The following is a 21,716-nucleotide window of genomic DNA, read 5'->3' as shown; positions in this document are numbered from 1 at the left end:
TGCCCAGTCCCAACGATTACGCTGACAGGCAGGACTCACATCCAGTTTCTAGGGGGAGCTAAAATCCCACCAAATAATTCCCTTCAAAAACTCTAGGTGATTGTTAGAAGCACTTTCTAAGTGCTCAGCACAGCTTAGGAGTGATGGAGTGGCAAAGAAATGTAACCAAAAGGCTGAAATTGCGAAGAACTCCAAAAGTAACTTCTGCCACAGGATTCATCATTTTTACAAGTTCTCTTGACATCACAAAAAAAAATCCCACAGGAGGCAAGTACCTCTGCTGACCAGTAGCTTTAGGAGAGGTGTATGTAAGGTTATGTGCATTAGCCAAGGATCTGGAGATCCCTCCTTCCCACCTGGAGAAAGCAGTAGCTAACTGTAGATCTGCACTAAGCGGCACAGCAGATCCCACTTCCTGGGAAAAATTCCTTGAAATATCACTCTCACTCTGCAATCAAAGAGCTCATTGGTTAAAATATTTGAGTTTAGTAATAATGTCTGCACCTTAAACCAGAAAAATATTTAACAGCTGATGAAAAACAGCATTTTGGTTTGGGCTACATATCCAAGTCTAAATTTCTTACTGTTTTGTAAGAACAACACATGTGTAAGATGGAATGGGATACAGAATGGAGAGGGGCTCTCTCTCCCTCTCCTCCTGCTATTAGCCAGTCCCATGTCAAGGCAGCATTGCCAAAAGCACTGCAATAAGCTGCTTACCTGTTTGCTTTCAAATTTTTCAGCCTGGCTTCCAAATCGTTGAGAAGATTTATCTTTTTGCAGCACTGTGAGCAGTAAACATCCAGTAACTCGCTGTTATAAACATGTCTCATTTTTCGGGGGGTTTGGCCAGCGCTGTTTGCAGGAAAGGAGAGATGTTACTGGCTGTGGTAACCAACCCACACATCAGGTTTTCCTCGTGTCTGTGTGTCAGAATCACAGATGAAGGAATTTGAAGAACCATCTCTAGCCACAGCTCATCTACATCGGAGCTGATGATGGCCAGTGCTACTCTTTGGGCAAGTGCACCTGTCTGAGCTGAGGCCTTGCAGAGAACGTGGATGTTTCTGGGTGGCAGTGGAAAGAATCAGTGTGGGTGACCAAAGAACAGCAAAAGTTACATGGGGCCCACTGTGATGCACATAGCAAAGGCAGCTATGTTCCCCTCTCATCTTGCCCATCTTCCCACTAAAGCCTGGCATGCAACCTGAAGAGTCTTCTCTCCAAGAGAAAGGCAGGAAGATGGAAAACAGAGTGGTCTGATAAGAAGTCACACAACCCCCCTCTGATGGTAGGGTGAAAGGATCCCTGGAATGCTGGAATGGGGAGGAAGGGAGAAGTGGACACAGGTCTATAGAGGAGGTAACAGTACCCCTTGGCATGATAAAGAGAAAATAAACTCAAATAAAAGAGAGCAATCATGGCATGATGTGTACTGAGCCCCAGGAATGAGAATGGAAAGTGCTGCATAAACCTGAGGAAAGAGGGGATGAAAGCCATCATCATGAAGGGGCAGTGGAGAGGGCTCTGCATGCATAAGAGAGGTGGCCAGGCTGGATTGCAGAAATGCTGGAAACAGAGGGGAGCACGTGGGGTCTCATGCAGAACAGAAAGATGCAGTGAGCTTGTCCTGTGTTAGCAGTGAAGACAAGACCTCTGTGTGCTATTGATCCAAGCAAACAAATCCTACAGAACCTTCATGCTCAGCTCTTCCCAACCCTGCTCACCCATTCCCTTGCTTGGGGGAAAGACTGTAAAATCTGGATCTGCCTTGGCCACAGGACGTAAGAGCTGCAGAGACAGAGGATACATGCAGGAGGCAAGTGCACTGCTGTGGCATTTCTAGCTCCTAACAGACAGCAGCTACTGTTTCCCAAGACATTCCAAATCAATAGGATGCTTGTTTCAAATAACCTCCTGAGAAAATTGCAGCATTTCCCCTCACAGATTAGTGCTAAGGATTTGTAGTATCACAACACTAAATGGAAACAGCTCTCTTGCAACTCTTCCCTGTATCAGGGTGGGTACACAATGCTAAGCTGGTTTCCTTTGCTGCAGATTCCTTCTAATACCAGCCCTGAACTGTGGAATTATTGTCTACAATAGAAAGAAATCTCTACAAGCAAAATAGCCCAGTTATTTCAACAGAACCCAACAGAGGTTATCAGAAACAACATATTTGCTATAGCTCTTATTAAATACAGTCTGTCAATCAGAGGGCAGGAAATGAACTGATAACATTTTGATTTTAAGGTGAATCTATCTAACCAGAGTAAATTCTGCTATGGTCAGAGAAGAATAAAAATGAAAAATTGTTTGTTAATGAATTAAGGAGCAACCTGGAAGATACAGATGAGCCAAGGTCAGAGTAGGCGTTGGTTCTGGTCTCATCATCAGGGCATGGGCTACTGGGAGTAAAATCCACATCATCTCCTTCCCCATAGTCTTCAAACTGTTCTTCATTACTGATCAGAGAGGCGGTGGAATAAGTGGAGAGGTCAGATGCTGCAGAAGGGTTGTGAGGACTTGACCTGAAACAAGAGGTCAAAACATCTCGAAGGCCGACTTTGATACACCTCACCTCATATGGAACCTTCCACCTTCACAGCTGTGCCCTCTTTGAAGCTGTAACCCACCTTTGTGCTAAACCCCTGAAGTGCTAAATGCACCTGATGTGCAGCTGACAAAGTGCCCTTGAGAGACAAGAGCATGAGAATCTACGAAAAAGGTACCTGTGTGACAAGTTTGGATCAACACAAACCATCTTGCTTTAAAGAGCACACTTTGATGATCAGCCACCACTTCCAATGTGAAGAAGACCACATGGGAATTTCTGCTCTGAATGCAGGAACCATGCAGACAGCTCCAAAACATATGGGATAGTGAGAGGAAAACGCGTAAGACAGAGGCTGTCACTTTATTCCACAATCAGAGAGTTTCCCAGTAATCCAGAAACACCCTCTCCCACATCCCAGGAATTCCAGCCACTCTCCTCTGTGTGGTAAGAAAGAAACCTCAGCTCACTGCTTACCAGAGAGTCACTAAAGCTACTGACGTGACTAATGGAGGCTGGGTTCCTGCCCTTCCTTCCATCAGTACAAATTCTGTCTTTCAGAGGAGATAGGGACCACAAGAAAAGGCTGTCGAACTACCAGAAAAATACCTAAAATGATATTAAATGGGTAGGGAATGGCAGGACCCTATGACTTCAGAGAAAGAGGGCACATAGGTAAACAGATCAGCAGAGTCAGGCACCACAGGAAAGCAGCTGGCAGAACAGTTTTGAGCACATCAAATCTAATAAAACAGAGCAAGGTGGCTGCAGAGGGTGCACAGGGTTCACCTGCCCAGAGTCCAGACAGCCCTGTGCAGTGCACCTGCAGACTGCAGGTGTTTTACACAGGTTTGCTCAGCTCCCACCTTGGTGACGCATTCAAACAAACAAGCCAGTAAACTCACAAAAAAGGTCTTACAAACAAACTTCTCCCTATGGAAAACACACCTGTAAGACCTGAAATAGATACTTCAATTATGAGGTCCTGGCATTGCCCAACTGTCCCCTCTACAGCAAAATCCAAGGCCTCTGCAGTACAGACCAGGCACTAATGGAATCTGCTGGCACTTTATGCAGATTGGATTACATTTTTCTCTTCCTTTGCTTCAGTGCACAGTGCTTGCTTGTATCTCCAGCTCCACCAGCTGAGCCATGGGACAGTAGCTCCCAGGTGACATTGTTCTCCAGCAGCTCAACAATATTTCCTCCTAAATTTCTTCTAAGTCTACCTTGAGCCTCTCAGCCTCTCTACAGAGACAGCCCTCTATCTGTAGATAGATTACTGTGAGCTGTAAACAAGAGATGCACCAGTGTTCCTTTGGTGGATGGTGCAAGCATCATTTGCATATCCCTTCCCTCCAAAAGCAATTAGTAGCAGAGGAAGCCTGCCAACATTTCAGATGTATGCTCTTTTGTTTCGCCTGTTTTGATGAGATCCATTTATAACCTGCAACTCATTTATCTAATTCACATTAACAGAAATCAGGGCAAGTCAAGCCAGGCACACTACTGAAGGATGAAGGTAGAAATACTCGTATTAGAAATAGATCAAACTTATCTAACAAGGCTCCTTGGCTGAGGGATTAGTGAGAAGCTCAACATATCACACTAACATTGATTCATAAAGTGCTGCTGTGCCACGGACATACTGGGTATTGATAAGTTTTTGGGAGATCTTACAATCCTACTGCTGTTTGCATCTCAATTGCAGCTACACCAAATCAGTTTGGGAAGCAGCTCCTTTAACCACCAAGATTAGAGGCCTAGGAATTGCAGAGTCATCTGCAAAAGAGTTGCAAAAAGTGACCTACTTTCCTCACTAAAGTTCTGAAGGGAACTTTCAAGTGTTCCGTGTTTTCTGTTTGTTTGGGTTTTCTTGGGTTTTTTTGTAGTAATTTTTGTGGTTTTGTTTGTTTGTGTTTTTGCAGGTAATCTCCTTCAGAGCAGGATTTCAGATGGCTGACACACCTGATACACAACCCACCTGCTTCTTCAGCGAGCAGCAAAATAAACCTCTCTATTGCCCAAAGTAAATAGCTCTATTGCCTCCTTTAACAGAAAGGCATGAAGCTTCTCATGCTTTCCTCCCACAGAGGATTTACTAGAGCTGAGGAGGTCTCAGGACAAATCAAGATCTATCAGTAGTAGCACAGTAGCTCTTGGTAGTTCCTGCCTGCCCTAGAAGGAGAGGAGGCACAATGCCTTGCCCACCCCCTTCACAAGAGCCTGACTGGCACAGCTGGGAGGAAAACCATTTCAAACACAGCATGGGAAAAAGTCAGTCACCAAAAGGATGGGGCTTTGGAGAACTGGGAATGCCAAGGAGACAAGTTTGATAAAGAGCTGATGGAAACTGTAATTATCTTGATAAAGTCTCTGAGGTTGCTTGGGCAAATGGGAGAAGACCAGAACTCAGCTAGCTGAGAAATTCAGGAGGAAGGCAGGAATGAGGCAGCATAAAGAGCATCTGAGGAGGCCCAGGAGAGAGAAGAAAGGCTGCCTTAGCAATGAACAAAGCTCAAGAGGCACAAATCAAGATGACAGGCCAAAAATAGGGAAAACAAGGCAGAGGCTTACAAAGCAAGCCCAGCTGAGCTCTGTGCTGTGGTAACTGCATTAATTCAGTTCAAAGCAGGATTAAACCAAATTGGGTCCTTTTCCCCCACAGTCATCTTTACCCAGCACTCCTGGGTACACACCTGGGAAGAGTCAAGTTAGGGTTACAGAGACACTGGTGTTAACAGCAAGCTATGGTTACACATGCACATGCCAGGACACCCCATATTACACACAATTTACTGTTGCACAATAAAGGTTATGGAAAATTAGAAACACAAAGAATTAACTTGTTACATGAAGTTGCAAAGCAAACCAGCAGAGCCCACGACATCAGGTAAAAGATGTACAAAAGACTACAGCAGTATTCCCCATACTGAATTTCTCTGCAGGAAGTATTAGTTTTAATTACAGCATATAAAACTTATGGCAACAGAGAAGAATTTATGTTTTGGGGGATACTAATGCAGTGATCTGTTTTGGAGAGACCCAATGCTTTCACTTCACCACACAACACTTGAATCCTGTGAGCACTCACAGAATGTGCCAGAAGGAGCCAGGACTGAGACTACCTAAGCCACTTAGAGGACCTGGACATCCATCCCCCTTATGTTGTAAATGGATGTTAAATTTCTAAATCCATCAGCCATTCTCAGCCTCCATCAGCAGGGATTATCCACATAAAGGCTCCTTCCTCCCTGGCACACGCCACAGAGCAAAAGCAGCACTCACTTGTCACCGGGCAGGAAGAGGCCACCGAGCACCCCGTCCTTGTCCTCGCTCCGACAGACGTCCGAGGCCTCCGAGCTCTGGGCGCTCTCGATGGCACTGTCCATGTCAGACTCATGGTGAACCTCCTGCTGTGCCAGAGTCATCACGTCCTCATCAGGAAACAGCTCCGACTCGCTGTAGGCGCTTTCGCTGTCCAAGTAGGCGCAGTCCTGGATATCACCACCCTGGCACAAGGAAAATCAGGAGTCAGTTCAGATCATCCCTCAAGGCAGTTCAGCCGACACAGAAGAAGCAGTAAGACACTCTCTGGATGCCCTGGTAAGCAAGAGTGATACTGACTAAAAGCCATGAAACAAAAAGCTGACCTGCTTTACAAAGCCAGTTCCTGCAAGCCAATAAAGTAGCCTGTACATTCCAGAGGGGCTCAAGTTCTGTCTGACTTCCCAGGAGAGAAAGACTCAACATCCAGCTATAAAATGCAGTCAGTTTTACCCTAATTCACTATCAAAATGTACTTGAAGCAATAAATATCTTCAAAGTTTTATAACAAAATTAGGCATCTTTTGAGAGATAAGAGTATCTTAGTCACCAAGACTTGGTCCTCTAATTAATATTACAGATAAAACAAAAGCAAAACAGATAAGCCTAACAGTTTAGTTAGTCTATCTTTGAGGATGGGCAAAAATTTGTAAGGTGAAAAAAGAACTGGCAGGTGTTAAATTGTTTAGGGTAAGTCTTGGTGATAATCAAAGATATAAGAGAGCAGAAAAAAAAACCCAAAATCATCTCTTCCTGCTTCCTGGAACCACATGTCTTGATTAAGTATGAACTAAAATAAGACATCATTCTCATTACTGCAAGTCTTTGCTCTTGCTGTTTGCCCTTTCCCTCCCCCTTCTGCCCCACCAATACTAAGAATAGCCAAGACAAGCTGGGTTGTATTTGCTTGTTCCTGAGGCACAAGTAAAAATTCTTAATTGAAAAAATAAAGGCTAAGATTTTATTCTATCCTTTAACAAGCAGCCACTCAATGCTGCTTTGACAATTTCCATCCAGCAGGACACAAGTTACTCAGAGCTGCAGAGCAAATCCTGACTCAGCGCTCCAGTCCAAAGCTCCACAGGCAGCCTGACCATTGAGCTACAACTACCAAGTGAAGCTTTTGGAGCTGAGTTCACTGGCACAGGGAATGGAGCATTTCATTCAGGGATAAACCTCGTGTTAAGGCACAACTGTCATCCCACCCAGGAATCCCAAGGCACTGGCAGTATCACCAGCACTCCCTGCCCCTGCTGGTGAGCACATTTGCTGAGACACTCCTTGCCACAGCTTCGAGTCCACCCCCACAACCTCTGGACACTCTTCTGCTGGAGCCAAGGAAACTCAAACCCCCTTTTGTAGAACCAGAGATGTTCTGTGCTGATGACACAAACTGTCTTTTCCATGTCAGCAAGAAAAGAGCCAGGCAGAAGCTACGGTTTTTCATGATTTTCAGAAACTCCTATTGGAAATGCAGGTCTCACCATCCACCTTTTTCCTGAAATACCAATTTATATAACTGTGAAATCTCCTAACATATGGAGGCTGAAGAAATTCCAAACAACCCCACCTGCTCAAACCTCATTAACTAATGAATACCTCAGCAGGGAAAAGGACAACACTGCCTGCTGTGTTTGAAATTCCAGGTACATACTCAGAGCAGACACCTGGATGCTTTTCTACCTGAGCTTTCAGCAGACCTTCCAGATTAACAAGCAATGTCAGTGAGACACCTGGCACTATTCAAAAAGCCTTTTCCCGCTTTTCTGTGTCAGCTTTATTATGCCTGAAACTTTCCTGAGATACTGCTTCGAGAGATATCCCAAAGGATTTATCCTTGGTAAATACCATGTAGTATTTATTGTAGCCACGCTGCCTCATGCAATCAGATTTCTAGCTCTGAGCCACAGCCCTTCATCCCCAGCGAGCCCCTGGTTTGGCAGGTCACACACCAGCCCTGGAACCTGCCCTGCCTTAGCCCCGGGTCCTTCAGGACACCTGACTTGCCCCTTGTACCCTCCCAAAGCAAGCAGGGAAAGTGCCACTGCTGCTCTTGGGACCTAGAAATAGAACAAGCAATAAGTCCTTTTTAGTAGGTGTTGAAAAAGTAAGTATGGCTACGAGCAATTACAATGTTTCAAAAGTAGCCAGGAGTGTTTATTTATCTAATGTTTTCCTGAAGCTTCATCCCCCACACTGAGCCCCACAGGCACAGACCTCCTATTTTCTTAACAAGTTTAATGCAATAAAGCCTGACTATTATGGAATTGCACCAGCTGGTAAAAGTCTGATCCAGGAGGGAAAGAGAGGGGCAAGGAGTACACAGTGGATCCCTGAAGCTCCCAATTAGCACATCTTTTTCAGAGGTCTTGAAGAAGTCTCTGCTTAAGCAAGTTTTTCCAGCAGGAAAATCTCCCTGGTATTAAACAAATTAACACAAGAAAGTAAAGGTCAAGAAGATCACGAAAGACTCCCTTTTTGCTCCCTGTAGGTAACACCACACATTAGCTTTTTCCAATAATAGCAGCTGAGGTGCTCTTTTGAGAGTCCATTAGCAATTAAACGTGCAGTGTCATCTCTATGGGCTGAGGACTCACTTCTCCCTGTCACTTTCTGGCAACCTTCACATTTACTTGTATGGGAGAGCTGATCCACACCTACAGCACACACTTCGCTGTCCCCAGCCTGCTCAGTGCCAGGGATTCTCTTCCAAAGTGTAATTCCTCTATTCCTGCCCTTCAAAGTCCCTTGGAAAGAAAAAAAAGCAAAAAAAAAAAAAAAAAAAAAAAAAAAAGTTTTTGGAGGCGATGATCTATGATCCGTCATAAGCCTCAACACCTGCTTTACAGCTTCTGAAATGCCTCAAGACTTGGAACCCCTCCTGGAAACACATCCTCCCTGCTGCTGATCCCATCCTCGAGCAGTGGGGAGCTCAGGGACTCATGGGGACTGGACAAATGGAGAACTCAGGCCAGCCAAGCTCCTTGGAAGAGCTCTCATAGCTGCTCCCTCACAGAGGGAGAGCAGATGCCACATCCCAGGTTGCCAAGACCCCTCTTCACAAACCTGGCCCGACCCCACTGCTCGATGCAAACCAAGTGGAGTTTAGGAAGCACATCCCAGCCACTCTCCTGAGCACCCAGCAGCAGAATCACACACTGAAGACCTCAGCCCTGTCAAAGCCATCAGCACCACCGATGACCGTGCTAGGAGCAGGAGAGCTGAGCTCCAGTAGCTGTCAGTTCACACTTTGAAGTGCTCAAGGTCTGCCTCCAATCGGTGCTAACACAATTTCAGGTGATGTACAGCAGCAGGACCATGCTCCAGCCTGCCTGTTCCCTGTGGGTAGGGACTACACACTCCAGTGCTGAGTTTGGAGAGCTCAGGGATGTGGAATCCCTGATAATGGAATATTCCCAGCACATGGGGACCCCTCGTGCAGATCCTGTAAAGAATGGAACTCGGGTAACACCACTCGGGTGCCTCTTTAGCTCCCTGGGTGAAACCAGCCTCCAGTGCAACTCTCACAATGACAAATTTAATTAAAACTTCCTTTTGTGGCCGAAATAACCAGCAGGAGAATACAGACAAAGCATCTTTAAAACAACTAATACAGGTTAAGTAAGCTATTACAAGACAACAGAATCGGGGCATGTCACTGGCAAACAATATACAGGCATCCACACCTTACTGAGTAAAGCTCTAAGTTATTTGAAGCTGTAATTGTTCAGTGATGGTGGTTTCTCACAGAACTATACTTCCAATGATGACATCTACACAAGCTGCTTACAAACCACACCTAAAGAAATTAAACTGGAAAAAAAAAGGTTGATTGCACACATTACCCTCTCAAAATATTCCTTCATAGTTTAGATATCTACAGTATTTCATGATTTCACCTACCAAATTAGAGGCTGGCAAGAACAAGTGTTATTCAGGTAGCCTTAAGAGAGCTAACTTGAGATTAAGGGGAGTTTAAGAAGTTTAAAGATGAATAGACACTTCTAGCCTGAGTCATTTGTTTCCAGTGCACATGTCATTAGCAGAAACCAGCAAGAGAATGAGGTTCTGACGACTTGAATATGAATCACTGGGGTTGTCATTCTCCTAGGCAGCTCCCTTCTTTGTTGGCTGAGTCAAAAGAGATAAAGCTGCTGCTTATGATCTTGGAAGATTCTCATAAAAAGAAAACCCAACCCTGAACGTTAAAACACTACCAACACAACATAGCTGCGGGTAGCTTTAAAGCCCTAAGTGGTTTGCACTTTTATCTAATCGGATGCTCAAGATAACTCCAAGTGCTTCACAGGCAGCCGGCCAGACGCTTGTATAGCAACTGTTGAATATTCAGCAACAGTTTGCTCTATAGAAGCACCTGCTGCCCACAGATCCAGGGCCACTTCACAGAAACTAATGAATTCCCTTCCTCGGAAGAGGCATTGTGTGGCTGCATTGAAGGCAGATGAGTAAGCCCAGCCTGCCTTTGCAACAGCCACCCCAAACAGAAGCAGGAGCCAGAAGACACCGATTCCCATGGATTCCTTCTGATCCTCGTGGGGCAGGAAAGCAGTGTCAGCATTAGGTGGGTATGGGAAAAGAGCTCTGCCTTGCCCTGCAGTGACCTGACTGGGATTTCCCAGGTTGGAAGCAATCTCCAAAATATGCATATAAAACAGCTGAAAGCTAGAAACTTGGCTGACAGACAGGCTACATGGCATGCCTACATCAATACATTCATGCTGAAGAACAAGCCTCGTTAAAATTCACTCCCATCACAGCCGAACCACCAGCACCCCTGACATTTAGACAGCCTCACAGTACACTGGAGGAGACAGGGAAGAAAAGAGGACCCAAGTATCCCAGCACTGTGCAATCTGATTAGTAAGAGCTGGACTCACACACGACCAGAAACAAGAAATGGCACATGCAGATGAGCCATGGCTCTCCCCTCACCAGGATCATGCCTCCGACCCCGCTGACAAGCTGAATCTGCTGTGGGACAAATACAAGTCTGAGTCCCTGCACCTTCCCCAGCCACGTTTTTTCCCAGCAAAAGCGAAGGAAAAGTCACCTCACCACAACTGGAAGAGAGGAGGTGTGCCAGGCTTGGTCTCAGATGAAAGTTACTTACTGCTGCTCTCCATCATCAGAGAAAACACAGGCTGTCATCTTTATTTAAGCAGCCACTGCATTGGAAGGCAAATATTCTCTTAATTACCGACTGACAAAGAAGGGTGTGAAGCATTTCTCACTAATGTGTTTTAGAAACAGCCACTCCTCTACAAACATTTGCATTTTTACACCAAGTGGGCTATGCATATTTTTTTAAAAAGCCCAGGTTTTCCCCAGCGTATTTCCTTTCCTTTTCAGTTGTCAGGCAGAGGTGGGGAGGTGATGATCTACCCTTTGATCTGACTGATGGGAACAGAAGAGACGAGGAAGAGACGACGAAGAGACAGAAGAAAAAAAATGTAGGAGCACTAAGAGAGACCACACGTGTGCATCTGTGTCCATGATGTGAGTAAGCTCTCACCCACGGCCAGCTCCTTCTTGCCCACATCTGGCTCTGGCTCACCCAGGTTGCTGTGGCTTTGCACAGGGGGCAGCAGGCTGCTGCTCACAGGTTGGCTGATGGGGAGAGAGGAAGTCACAGAAACCACTTCCACCTCCTGATGAAGAACACGGAAGAACACTCTCCATTTAACAGGGAATATAAAATCTCTCCGAGTTCAAGATCAGGGTGCAGAGCACTGTTATTCTACTAAGCTGTTCAAACAAGAAGCTATTTGGGGCCACAAGGCAGTTTGGTCAACGCAATAGCTTCCTGTGATTGTTTAGTTACTCAAATCTAATATTTGAACCTCTGTTTAAGGCAAAACTTCACAGGTTATTGTGGGTATTGGAAGGAACTTCTAGGGGCAAAATTATTCCTAAAATGCAGATCTTGCATCGAGCATTGGACAGCATCCTGGAAAGGCAGTGGAGTCCCCAGAGAGAGGGCAAGCCTGTGCTGCAGTGCACTGCCAGCCTCTCCTCCCTCTGCAGGATAACATCTCATACAATTGTGCAATTCAAGGACAGCCGGTTTCCACTGGAAGACCAAGCTTCAGCTCCTGGGCTGTTCCTGCTGAACCTCTCGAGGAGAGGGCACAAGAATTCTGAAAGGCTGCCCTGTGCTCTGGCTGGGAAGTTCAAAGTGACATCGTGCCTTTTCCAAAGCAGAGGAGAAAGGCCTCGTACAGCCGGGAGCCAGCCAGGGAACACAGGAGTCAGGAGTGTTTACCCTCTGCTGTCACTTTAATTGGCCATAATGGAGATGCCAGACTTCATCATAGGCAGGGTCCAGATCCAAGCACTCCTTTTCACAGGTCATTGTTTATGCTCTGAAAGTTTTAACATTAAAAGGCTTTAGCAGACTGCTAATTTGATCTTCTAAAGAAAGTAAAAAAATTAAAAGCTGTTCCCTTGACTTTGAAGTTGTGTCCCATCACTCCCTGAGCTGCTCCCCACTACTGAACTATCATGCACACTCATCAGCCATCACTGGAGGGTCAACGAGACAAGAAGAATCCCTGTGCAGATGAAAAGACATCCTAATCTGCAGTGTTAGGAACAAAAGTACATTACCTTCAGCATGGATGGGGCCAGCACATCAACGGCATAGTTCAGATTTAAATCCACCACATCGTTTGGCGCCTTCTTCCAGGCATTGTTTAAGGCACTTTTACCTCTGAACTGCAGGATGGTTTCCTTTTTCTTTCACCTATCTATGGTGTGAAGTGGCACCATGCTGACACACCACCACCACTTCACAAACATCACTCAGGAAACTCCCGAGGTGTCCTGATCTAATCACCTGAAAAGTCTGGTAACATTTCTAGAGTGAAATGCTTGTGACTATGCAAGCTGCCAAACCTCTCAGACTGGTAACACGACCCTTCCCACAGAGTGAGCTGCTGGGACAGCCCACAGCAGGTACCCTCTGCCATCCCCTCCTCCCAGACAGGGCACCCAGTCAGGCAGCTGTGTGCTGAAATGAGCTGTGGGTAACTCAGCATCACCTTTGTGTCGTGTGTGGGAGTGCTGCAGACCTTGGTTTATAAAAGCTGGTATACAACATAAAAAAAAAAAAAAAGCATATTTGCCTAAAAAGATCTGCAGAGCAGATAATAAATGTGACATAATTAACCCTCTTGAGAAGCCTTTGCCTTGAGAAGAAACAATCTCATTCTATTTTTAAAGTCATAACAGCAGTAACAGGGAGAGAGGACAGAAAACGTCAAACTCTCACCAGGGTTTGTTGCCTGGGCCTGAGGCTCAGCCCCTGCTGAAGCTGCCAGCAGGGCCGGTGAGGGCAGCTCTGGCACAGTGTGGGCAGCAGCATTCACCATTCCTTTGGCAGGAACACTCGGTGGTGAAACTGTGCCCTGGGCAGATGTCACAGCATTCCTCACACAGCAAACACAGAGCTGCAGCTCATGGTCAAAGGCACCTCAAAGACCCTCTAGTACAGACCAGTCTCAAGGGTCACAGGAATGGTCAGATTATGTTATTTTGAAGCAATGCTACAAGGGAACACCTATATTGTGACAAAGGGAGCTGGAGGCTGTTTTCAAAAAAATGTCCTTATGCCTAAGGCAGAGTTCAGCGCTCACTTCTCAGTTCAGACCCCTACTTAACCAACTCTAAGTTACAAGATGCTCTTTCCCAGTGGTGTCTGCTGCTCAGGGGACAGCTGAGCTCACACACCATGTTTTCCTTGACAAGTCTCAAGGTCACCCTGCGGGGACTCAACAAATAACAAAACCCTTGCATCACATTTGCCCGCGGGTGCTGCAGGCACATGGGTGAAGAGTTCCCCGAGATGATTTAGTGCTGCCCCAGCCCCTGGGTGAGGAGGAGGAGGCACCTCCTGGCACCTCCACAGCACCATTAGGCACAAACAGCATGAAGAACAGGAAGAAGCTGTCCCGGGCAGGAACAGTTCTGCCTGTGTCTAAGCTAATTATTCACAGGAACACTGGTCAAACTCCCTTCCCCCACTGAATTTGGAAACTAGAATTTTTGCATTAATTTTCTACACTACTGCAAGTCTGGTCTCCAACAAACACCACGAAATAAAGCCATTTAAAGAAAAACAAAGGAAAAAAAAAGATTTTTACCTCACAACTCATACTTCTGTCTTACCACCCACCCAGGTTAGATTACACTACAGTCTCCAGCAGGGAGGGATGCTTGGGGAATGGGAGCAATTTCCGACCCCAAGAGGTAGAGAAACATCTCGAGTTTCTCCAACACAGTAAGAAGTCCAGCCATGCCTGATGAGGAGGAGTTTATGTTGGCAAGCAGAGGGAAAGCATTAAGGATGTGGCTTTGCTGTAGTTTATACAGAAACACTTCCCAGAGCTCATTGGTCACTCTGAATGCAGACAAGCCTAAAAGGTAATTTACTTCATGTTTAAGAAACACTGAAGTAGCTCTGAAGAGCTCCTCATTAGGAGAAGAAAGGAGCTACAGCACCTTGGCTGCTCTTCAGCTGGTGGCTGGGCAAACCACAGGTTAAGCCATTTCTGCTGCAGGAATAACTTTACCCAGCAAAGACTGCAAGGACTGATTTTTAAAAAAATTTAGTCTCCCCATCTATTTATAAAAGACATTTTACTTATTTTTAAACAAAGGGTCTCAAATACCTGCTCTTTTTTTAATTTTTTACGGTGAAGTTAAAGCACTTAATTGCAGAAGGCCTGCCAAGAACAACATCGAGCTCCACACCACAAACAGGAACCCACTGATCATAAACCCTGGCTTGGTCAATAAGCTGGGTTTTTTTGATTTACACAGTAAAATACACATAGGCAGGAGATACCCTTGAACCTGCACAGACAAAGCAGATGGGAACCAAGTAGAAATCATTTATAAGATTAGGCTGCACACTGAAAACACAATTCAAAGTGGAGCCATATGCAGAGACCCCCTACTATTAACAAGCAGTATTCAGTATTAGCTGCAACACAGTGCCCAAAGCACTTCTCTGTGTTATGAGGAAGCACTTACAGAGCCTGTCCTGCGTGTGTACAGCAATCAACATAAATGACAAAAGAAGGAACAAAAGGAGTGACATTATCATGCTACATTTCAGAATTTTAAGGGGTCAGCTTCACAAATGTGGTGAGCATTTGAAGACATTAATATCTGGATAATGGTTAATTCAGTAACAACCTGTGATTAGTTTAGTACCCACTTAAAATAATTCATTAAGACAGGTATTTAAAATAAAAGGTTAAGATCAAGCTCTGCTCAACAGATGTAACAGCACTGGTTAATCAATAACAGGAGTGAAGCAATTCCAACCCCCCTGCTATTTTGGCATGGGAAGTGTTTTGTTTTGCAGGTTTTGCACATGGCAAAGATTCCCCAACTACCCTGGTGGTAAGAGCCCTGTCAAGACAACCACAGTTGAGAAACATCTGCACATCAGGTGGCTTCTGGGAGACTTGCTGCTGTTTACTGTAATTCTTCAAATAACAAACTTAAAAGAAGCCCATTAAAAATGGTTTAAAACTGCTTGGAGGCTGCCACATCTTGCATCGGGTACAGCTTAAGCTCCTCTCAGTTTGGGCAGATGCTGCCAAACAGCCAATAGAAATTCCACACCCCTTCTGTGCCCAGTTATAAGAATAATAGTCCCCAATACTGCACATATTCGGTGGTGAGACCAAGTTATTCCCACCTCCTCCAAAAATTAGAAAGGTCACAGGCAGAAAAATAACTTATGCTGGAAAAGGGCAATTCAGTCCCATCACTGGAGTACCTCCCCTCTATTCACTGAATGTCATCTGAATGAAACAAAACTATTTTCAACAGAAGCAGTTACGGTAACATAGCAAAAGGGATCCAAATAATCACAAATTATACTGCTATACAGGTAATAATATACTGGATACAGGTACCATGGAGTTCATGTTTAGGGAGTCTATCCTGAACCCATTTCAGAAGTTTTCTCCCATCTCTGCCTCCTCCTTACCCTAAGTCGATAAATCAGCCGAATACGATGAGAATAAATTTTTCTCTCCGCCTCTAAAGCCACCAGCCTTACAAATCTGCCACAAGCAGTGAAAATATTGCCACCACCAAAACAGCAGTATTAAAATTCCGCCTCAAAATCAGCACAGCACAAAACGAGGAGGGCGCCTGCCTGCCCCGGGATCTCTAACCGCACATCACTTCTGCCTAACAGAAAAGCACAATTGCCCTTCTCCATTTCAGGGACGAGACAAACTCCAGGCCAGGAACTGCTCACATGTACAAGATCTCTGCTGTGAGCTGCTTTCATACGCTGCCAAACACAGCTCACACAGGGGGCAGAACCACTTCACCCACCAGGGCAATGCTGGTCCCACACGAGGGCCACAGACAGCATCTGTAGTTCCAGCACAAGCTGTCCTGACAGCCACACACCAACCACAAATCATTTTTTCTGCCTATGTCACCAGCATCCCGGAGCCAGCAAATGCATTCAGAACCACATTTGGGTATTAAAAACATTCAACAATAAGTAATGGCAATCCAAACACATCGCCAGTGCCGCAGAAAATAATTACAGAGCAAGCCCCCTGCTTGCATTCATCCTTTAAAAGTACTTTTATCCCCTCCTCTTCCCCTTTTTAAGGGTTTAAATCCCAGGTATTTGGGCACCTCCAGGTTACAGAGCTGAGAGCGTCAAGAGGCTCATCTATGCAGGAAGACATACCCTCCTTCCCCAACACCCTCATTTCACCCCACACAGCTGCTGACAGACACACACGATTTTAGATTTTCCCACAAAACAATATCCCCAGAACCCGCTCATTTCCATAGCGAGCCCAACCTTCCAGCACACACAACTCTGAGTGAAAATCCCCTCCTTTAGCAAACAAGAAAAAAAACCCAGCAGGGTTTCTCTCTACCTACAATTTCATGCATTTCACGAAAACGCCGACACCACCCCAAAAACCCCAGAGATGCTTTCCCCCCTCGCTTCTGGATCCCCTCCGGAGCCGAGCGGCCTCAAGGATCTCCCCTTCCACCACGGATCCCCCTCTCCTCACGCCGCAGTTCCCCGGAGGAAACCCCCAAAACCCGGCCGCAAACTTCCTCCTCACCCCTCAGGAGACACCAGCCGGCTCCCACCACCACCACCACCACGTCCTCCTCCTCCTCCTCCTCCTCCTGCTGCCGCTGCCGGGCTGCCCGTACCTGGCCCGGCGCCGGGCGGTCGCTGCTGTCCCCACGCCCCGTCCCCGCCCCGCAGGGAGGGAGTGCGGGCGGCAGCTGGAGCATCCCCGCCCCGCAGTTGCCGGGAGACCGGAGGGCCCGGGGCCGGGAGGGGGGCCCGGGGAGCAGAGAGAGCCGAGAGAGCCGAGCTCGGCTCCGGGCAGGGGCGGACAGAGGCAGGGAGGTCCCCGCCGCACGGATTGTGCTGCGCTCCGGTGGCTGTGAGTGACGCGCGCCCGACCCCGCTCGTGGGTTTAGTCGCAGTCACTCGGTTTTGCTCAAAAATAATGAGGTATTGCTCGAAATTATTTATAATTAAAAATATCCACAATTGCTGGTGAGAGGGGAAGATGCCTGTGATTCCTGAGGAAGGAAATGTGGCTTAAAACCCGATTAAAACCCGATTAATTCCCTCCATATTATATAATATTATATTATATAATGTTATATTGTATATAAAACAGTATGCAATTAGATGTTTATTATTTATATATTTACACGTAATTTATATGTTTTAATATAATTACGTGTGTGTACATGGTACAGCTTGCCCAGAGAAGCTGTGGATGCCCCATCCCTGGAAGTGTTGAAGGCCAGGGTGGGCAGGGCCTCCCCACCCCAGGGTTATGGACAATCTTCCTGCAGGTGGTGAGTGTGAAGGAACACATCTGAGAATGAACAGAAGAATTTTTACAGACTGATTTTGGGTTTCTGATACTTGATAAGTGAAGGGGTTGCAGTGGCAGGTGCTGAGGGCTGTCAGGTCCCCAGGCAGGGACAATCTCTGGGGTCATCAGGCTTCACCTGCCTGGTGTACCCTCATTTCTACAACAGTCACAACTGAACACATGTATGGCCTTTATGGGATGGTGGTGTCAGCCTAAAGAATCCTCAATGTGCTCAAAGCAAAACAGATCCTGTTAGGAAGTGATGTCTGTTTTGTCCTTGATTTGAATCCCTTTAGTTACAAGATAATGAGAAGAAAAACAAAAAGGCTGAGAACAGTCACACTGACTTCGTTATTTTATATTTGCTTCACTCACAAGTTGTGTAACTTCCTTTTTCACAACACCTCATAAGAGCTGTGTTTACTGTGCTGTCTGTGCTAAAAAAGAAATAATAAATAAAGAAAATCTGTTTCTGTGGCTTTGCAGCAGAAGACTACAAGGAGAATACAATAGAAAGGAGAATACAAAAACCCACATTTTCCATAAAATTCCTATCTAGGAGCCAAACCCTGCCCTTAATGACTGTCACTGTTGTCACTGCTGTGTCAACCATGGAAGGAAACACCATCCTACAGGATTCAGCCAGCAAACAAACAGCTCCCTCCCAATTGTAATATCATTGAAAGACCTGGAAAAGGAAAGAATCCCCAGTCGTTACCCTGCCATTTGATCTGGCTGTATTCCAGAGCCTGTCTTTAAAGTTACCGCCAGGTACTTCGGAAGAGGAAAAGCTCTTTGGGGTGCACCTTCGCAGCAGTGCCCATACAGAGTTACAAAGATGCTGTAAATGTAAATCACTGAAAGATAACTTAAGTACTTTATACTTCTAAAATATTTTGGACATTATTGTGTCCAAAGACAGGGCATTTTCCAAGGAGGCCCAAAAGTTACTTGAAGCAAGGGATAAATTATTAGAAAACAGAGCAAAGGCAGACACAAACACATCTACCAGCATAACATCTCATGTCCTCTGTATTCCCTAAGCCTGCCCTCATTTTCATCACAGCCAGCCACTCCTAAGTGTAAAACACTGCTGTTCAAAAAGGAGAGAAAGAAATTAATCAGCCTCAATTCTTATATATATGCAATGCTTAAAGCAATTCACTGAACTTGACCCTTTTCGCAGTTCATTGAGAGAAAATGAAAAGAATTCTGTCTGCTGAGCGCAGAAGTTTTGGGAGGGCGGGGGATGCCTGAGGTTTAGTGTAACAAAGTGTAGCAGCCACAGATGAAACGCAAGTGCAGCTTCAGCCAGCACAGATTGCTGTCCCCTCGTGTGCAAGGAGGTCACTGGGACTGAGCAGGGCACATGAAATAATTACCTGCACGGTACATTTTGTAATTGTTTCCTGAAAGACGCAAATCAGAAGTGTTTGTATTGTTACACACATCAGGCACTACGGACAGTGTGAAACCTGAAAATTACAGAACCATTCCCTGACACAGATCTACTTTCAACAGCTTGTGATGAGAAAAACATAAAGTAAGCATTAAACAGATAAAGCAGCAATAGGTAAAATGAATATTATAATAGAGATGTTAAGAACATATGCACAACTGTGTGGTACACCTGCTGAGTGCACTACTCAGTTTGCTACCCAGAGCTCTGACATTTATTACACAGTAATAATTGAGAAGGCACAAATCTCTCATTGATAAATGCATTTCTCATAAAGGTCCTAGAAAATGTAAGGAGTTTAGACAATCACTCCTCATGAAGGAGTGACTATAAAATCTTTATTAAGACTAAGAATAATATAGCAATAGCTATAATACAGGTCCATTTCTCATTTAATTAAAGCTAAGCCTGATTAAGTAGAGATTGTTATAAGCTGCCTTTGATCACCATTGAGACAAAAACCTTATTTTTACACATTTCATGGTAAAGTGATAATTTTGTGTTTAAAATGACTTATGATTTGTTTCCTACAAAAGGAAAAGCAGAGCATGCTGTGACGGCTGAGGGAGGACAGGTGACCATCACTGGCTTCTCTGAGAGGAATGAGGATTCATTTTGGCAGTGACACAGGCCTTTAAGTGCTTCATGCCTAAGAGCAGCAGTGGTGCAGAGGAAGGGTGTCTGCATGTCTGCCTGGGACAGCAGCTTCTGCTTGGTGCAGCTGCAGCTCAACTGAGTCAGCGCCACGGAAGGAGAGTTTGCGTGATACATTTTTCCCATCTGAGACTGGAGTCTATTCTCTTGTCATGATTTCAGGCAGCTGAGGAATTTGTGCAGGTTAGTGACTGCTCAGATGACCACAGACACTGAAATATGCTCCAGGCTTTGTGCAGTTTGCATGAGCAGGCTCTGCACGTTGAGACCCTCCTGAGCACGGTATTTGTGACCCCATCAACAGCAGACTCGCTGCTTTTCTGAGGGAAGCTGTTCAAAGATGGATACACTCTGCCAGTGCCATAATAGCTGGACCCTGAAAACAGCAGGGCATTCCTTCATACTCAGTTTCCACCTTAATTCATCTTGTTTTTTCCGAAATCCCACCCTCAATACCCCACTTGTATTAGGTGTACCTGCAAGGTTCCTGTGCTCTCCAGGCTTTGGGGATGGTGTCAAGTAGCTGTCAATGGAGACTAAACTTTTATCTTTGTTACCACATGAAAGAAAAGAGATGGGTACATTGGCAAAAGGCTGCTTGGCACTGCCAGATCCCACAGATCTCCCAAACAAACACTATGCATCCTGAAAAAAGTGCTTGCAGAAGCATGCCAGAGAAAATCTGGGAAAAATATTTGTTATTTGGGTGATCAGAAGATTTCTGAACACATCACTGAGTGCCTATATCACACACTGCTGTGCCCTTCCCTGTGAGGGTGGTGAGGCATGGCAATGGGCTGGAACAAGATGATCTTTAAGGTCCCTTCCAACCCAAGCCTTTCTATGATTCCAGAATTCCATGATTTCCAGAAGCACCCAGAGTGCCTGCTGAAACCAGGGGCTCCTGGCCTGCAAACACCGAGCAGGGCACATCACTGGAAGGGTTTATGGCAGGGAAACCTGCTGATCTGCAAAGCACTGCAGTTTCTCTGGAGCAGTACTGAACAAAGGCTGGCACCTCCTCTGCTGCTCCAGAGGCAGAATCCTTCCTCTGCATCTCACTAAGGCATCCCTCACAGGCGAGTCACTCTAATGACAAGAAACTGGAGCTGAAATGTGAAGAACAGAGACTAATTAATAATGAAGATAATGAGATCACCAGAATATATATATACACCAAACCTGCATCTTAATTATCTCATGAAAACTGGCAACTCCAGTGAAACTCATGCTTCAAAAGCCTTTAATCATACTCTCTCTGATGAATATTGGTGGCTATTTTACAGAGACTTATGTAAAAATACCTTTTGTGTGGGTTTTTCCCCTACAATAAGAGCTGGCCAAGTTAGTACTGCGTGTAACTGCTCTGCTCCAAAATGAGATATCGCAGACTTGTAATTACAGCTGGTCTGATCTTCATCTCATCTACTCTCATGTTATTTTGGAGTGCTTCCTTTGAAGGAAATGCAGTAAGACTGGCATGAGTTACTGCAGTATTATTATGAGTCCCTTTTATTATGAATCCCTTTTATTATGACAGAAAAAACCAAGAACGATCCCTAATTAAGGCAGTTTCTGCCAAAACACAGGGAGCGTACATTCCCTGCCCCAAAGACCTTGCAATCAGAACAGGCAAAGACACTCTGAGGTAGAGAAAAGAGGACAGAATGAACTTGTTCCCAACTACAACTTGTTCCCATGATTTAAGGGGAAGTCAGGAGGAGGCTGAGATAGGATGAACGCAGGACAAGTGTGCAGCAGGTGAGCTGAAGACTGCAGAGGGGGGAGAAACTGTCTGCAT

The 21,716-nt window shown here is 45.5% G+C and overlaps 1 protein-coding gene across 8 annotated transcripts in view; it reads right to left on the bottom strand.

The window, feature by feature from the left end:
• The window catches only part of RAB11FIP4 (RAB11 family interacting protein 4), a 111,755-nt gene that overhangs the window by 13,549 nt on the left and 76,490 nt on the right, over window positions 1–21,716 (bottom strand). For 2 of the 8 annotated variants that reach the window (XM_023938737.2, XM_023938740.2), the window contains 3 exons: window positions 5,843–6,066; window positions 2,340–2,531; window positions 721–855 (listed from right to left, as the gene is read on the bottom strand). In XM_023938737.2, the coding sequence (XP_023794505.1) occupies window positions 721–855; window positions 2,340–2,531; window positions 5,843–6,066 (551 nt within the window). Of the gene's footprint in view, window positions 1–720; window positions 856–2,339; window positions 2,532–5,842; window positions 6,067–17,022; window positions 17,168–21,716 lie in introns of those variants that run through there. The other 6 variants (XM_023938738.2, XM_086857199.1, XM_023938739.2 and 3 more) reach the window with 5 other exon arrangements.

Source organism: Cyanistes caeruleus, chromosome 19 (assembly GCF_971803275.1).
Source record: "Cyanistes caeruleus chromosome 19, bCyaCae1.hap1.1, whole genome shotgun sequence".
NCBI classification, from domain to species: domain Eukaryota; kingdom Metazoa; phylum Chordata; class Aves; order Passeriformes; family Paridae; genus Cyanistes; species Cyanistes caeruleus.
This window is presented reverse-complemented; position numbering and strand designations above follow the sequence as displayed.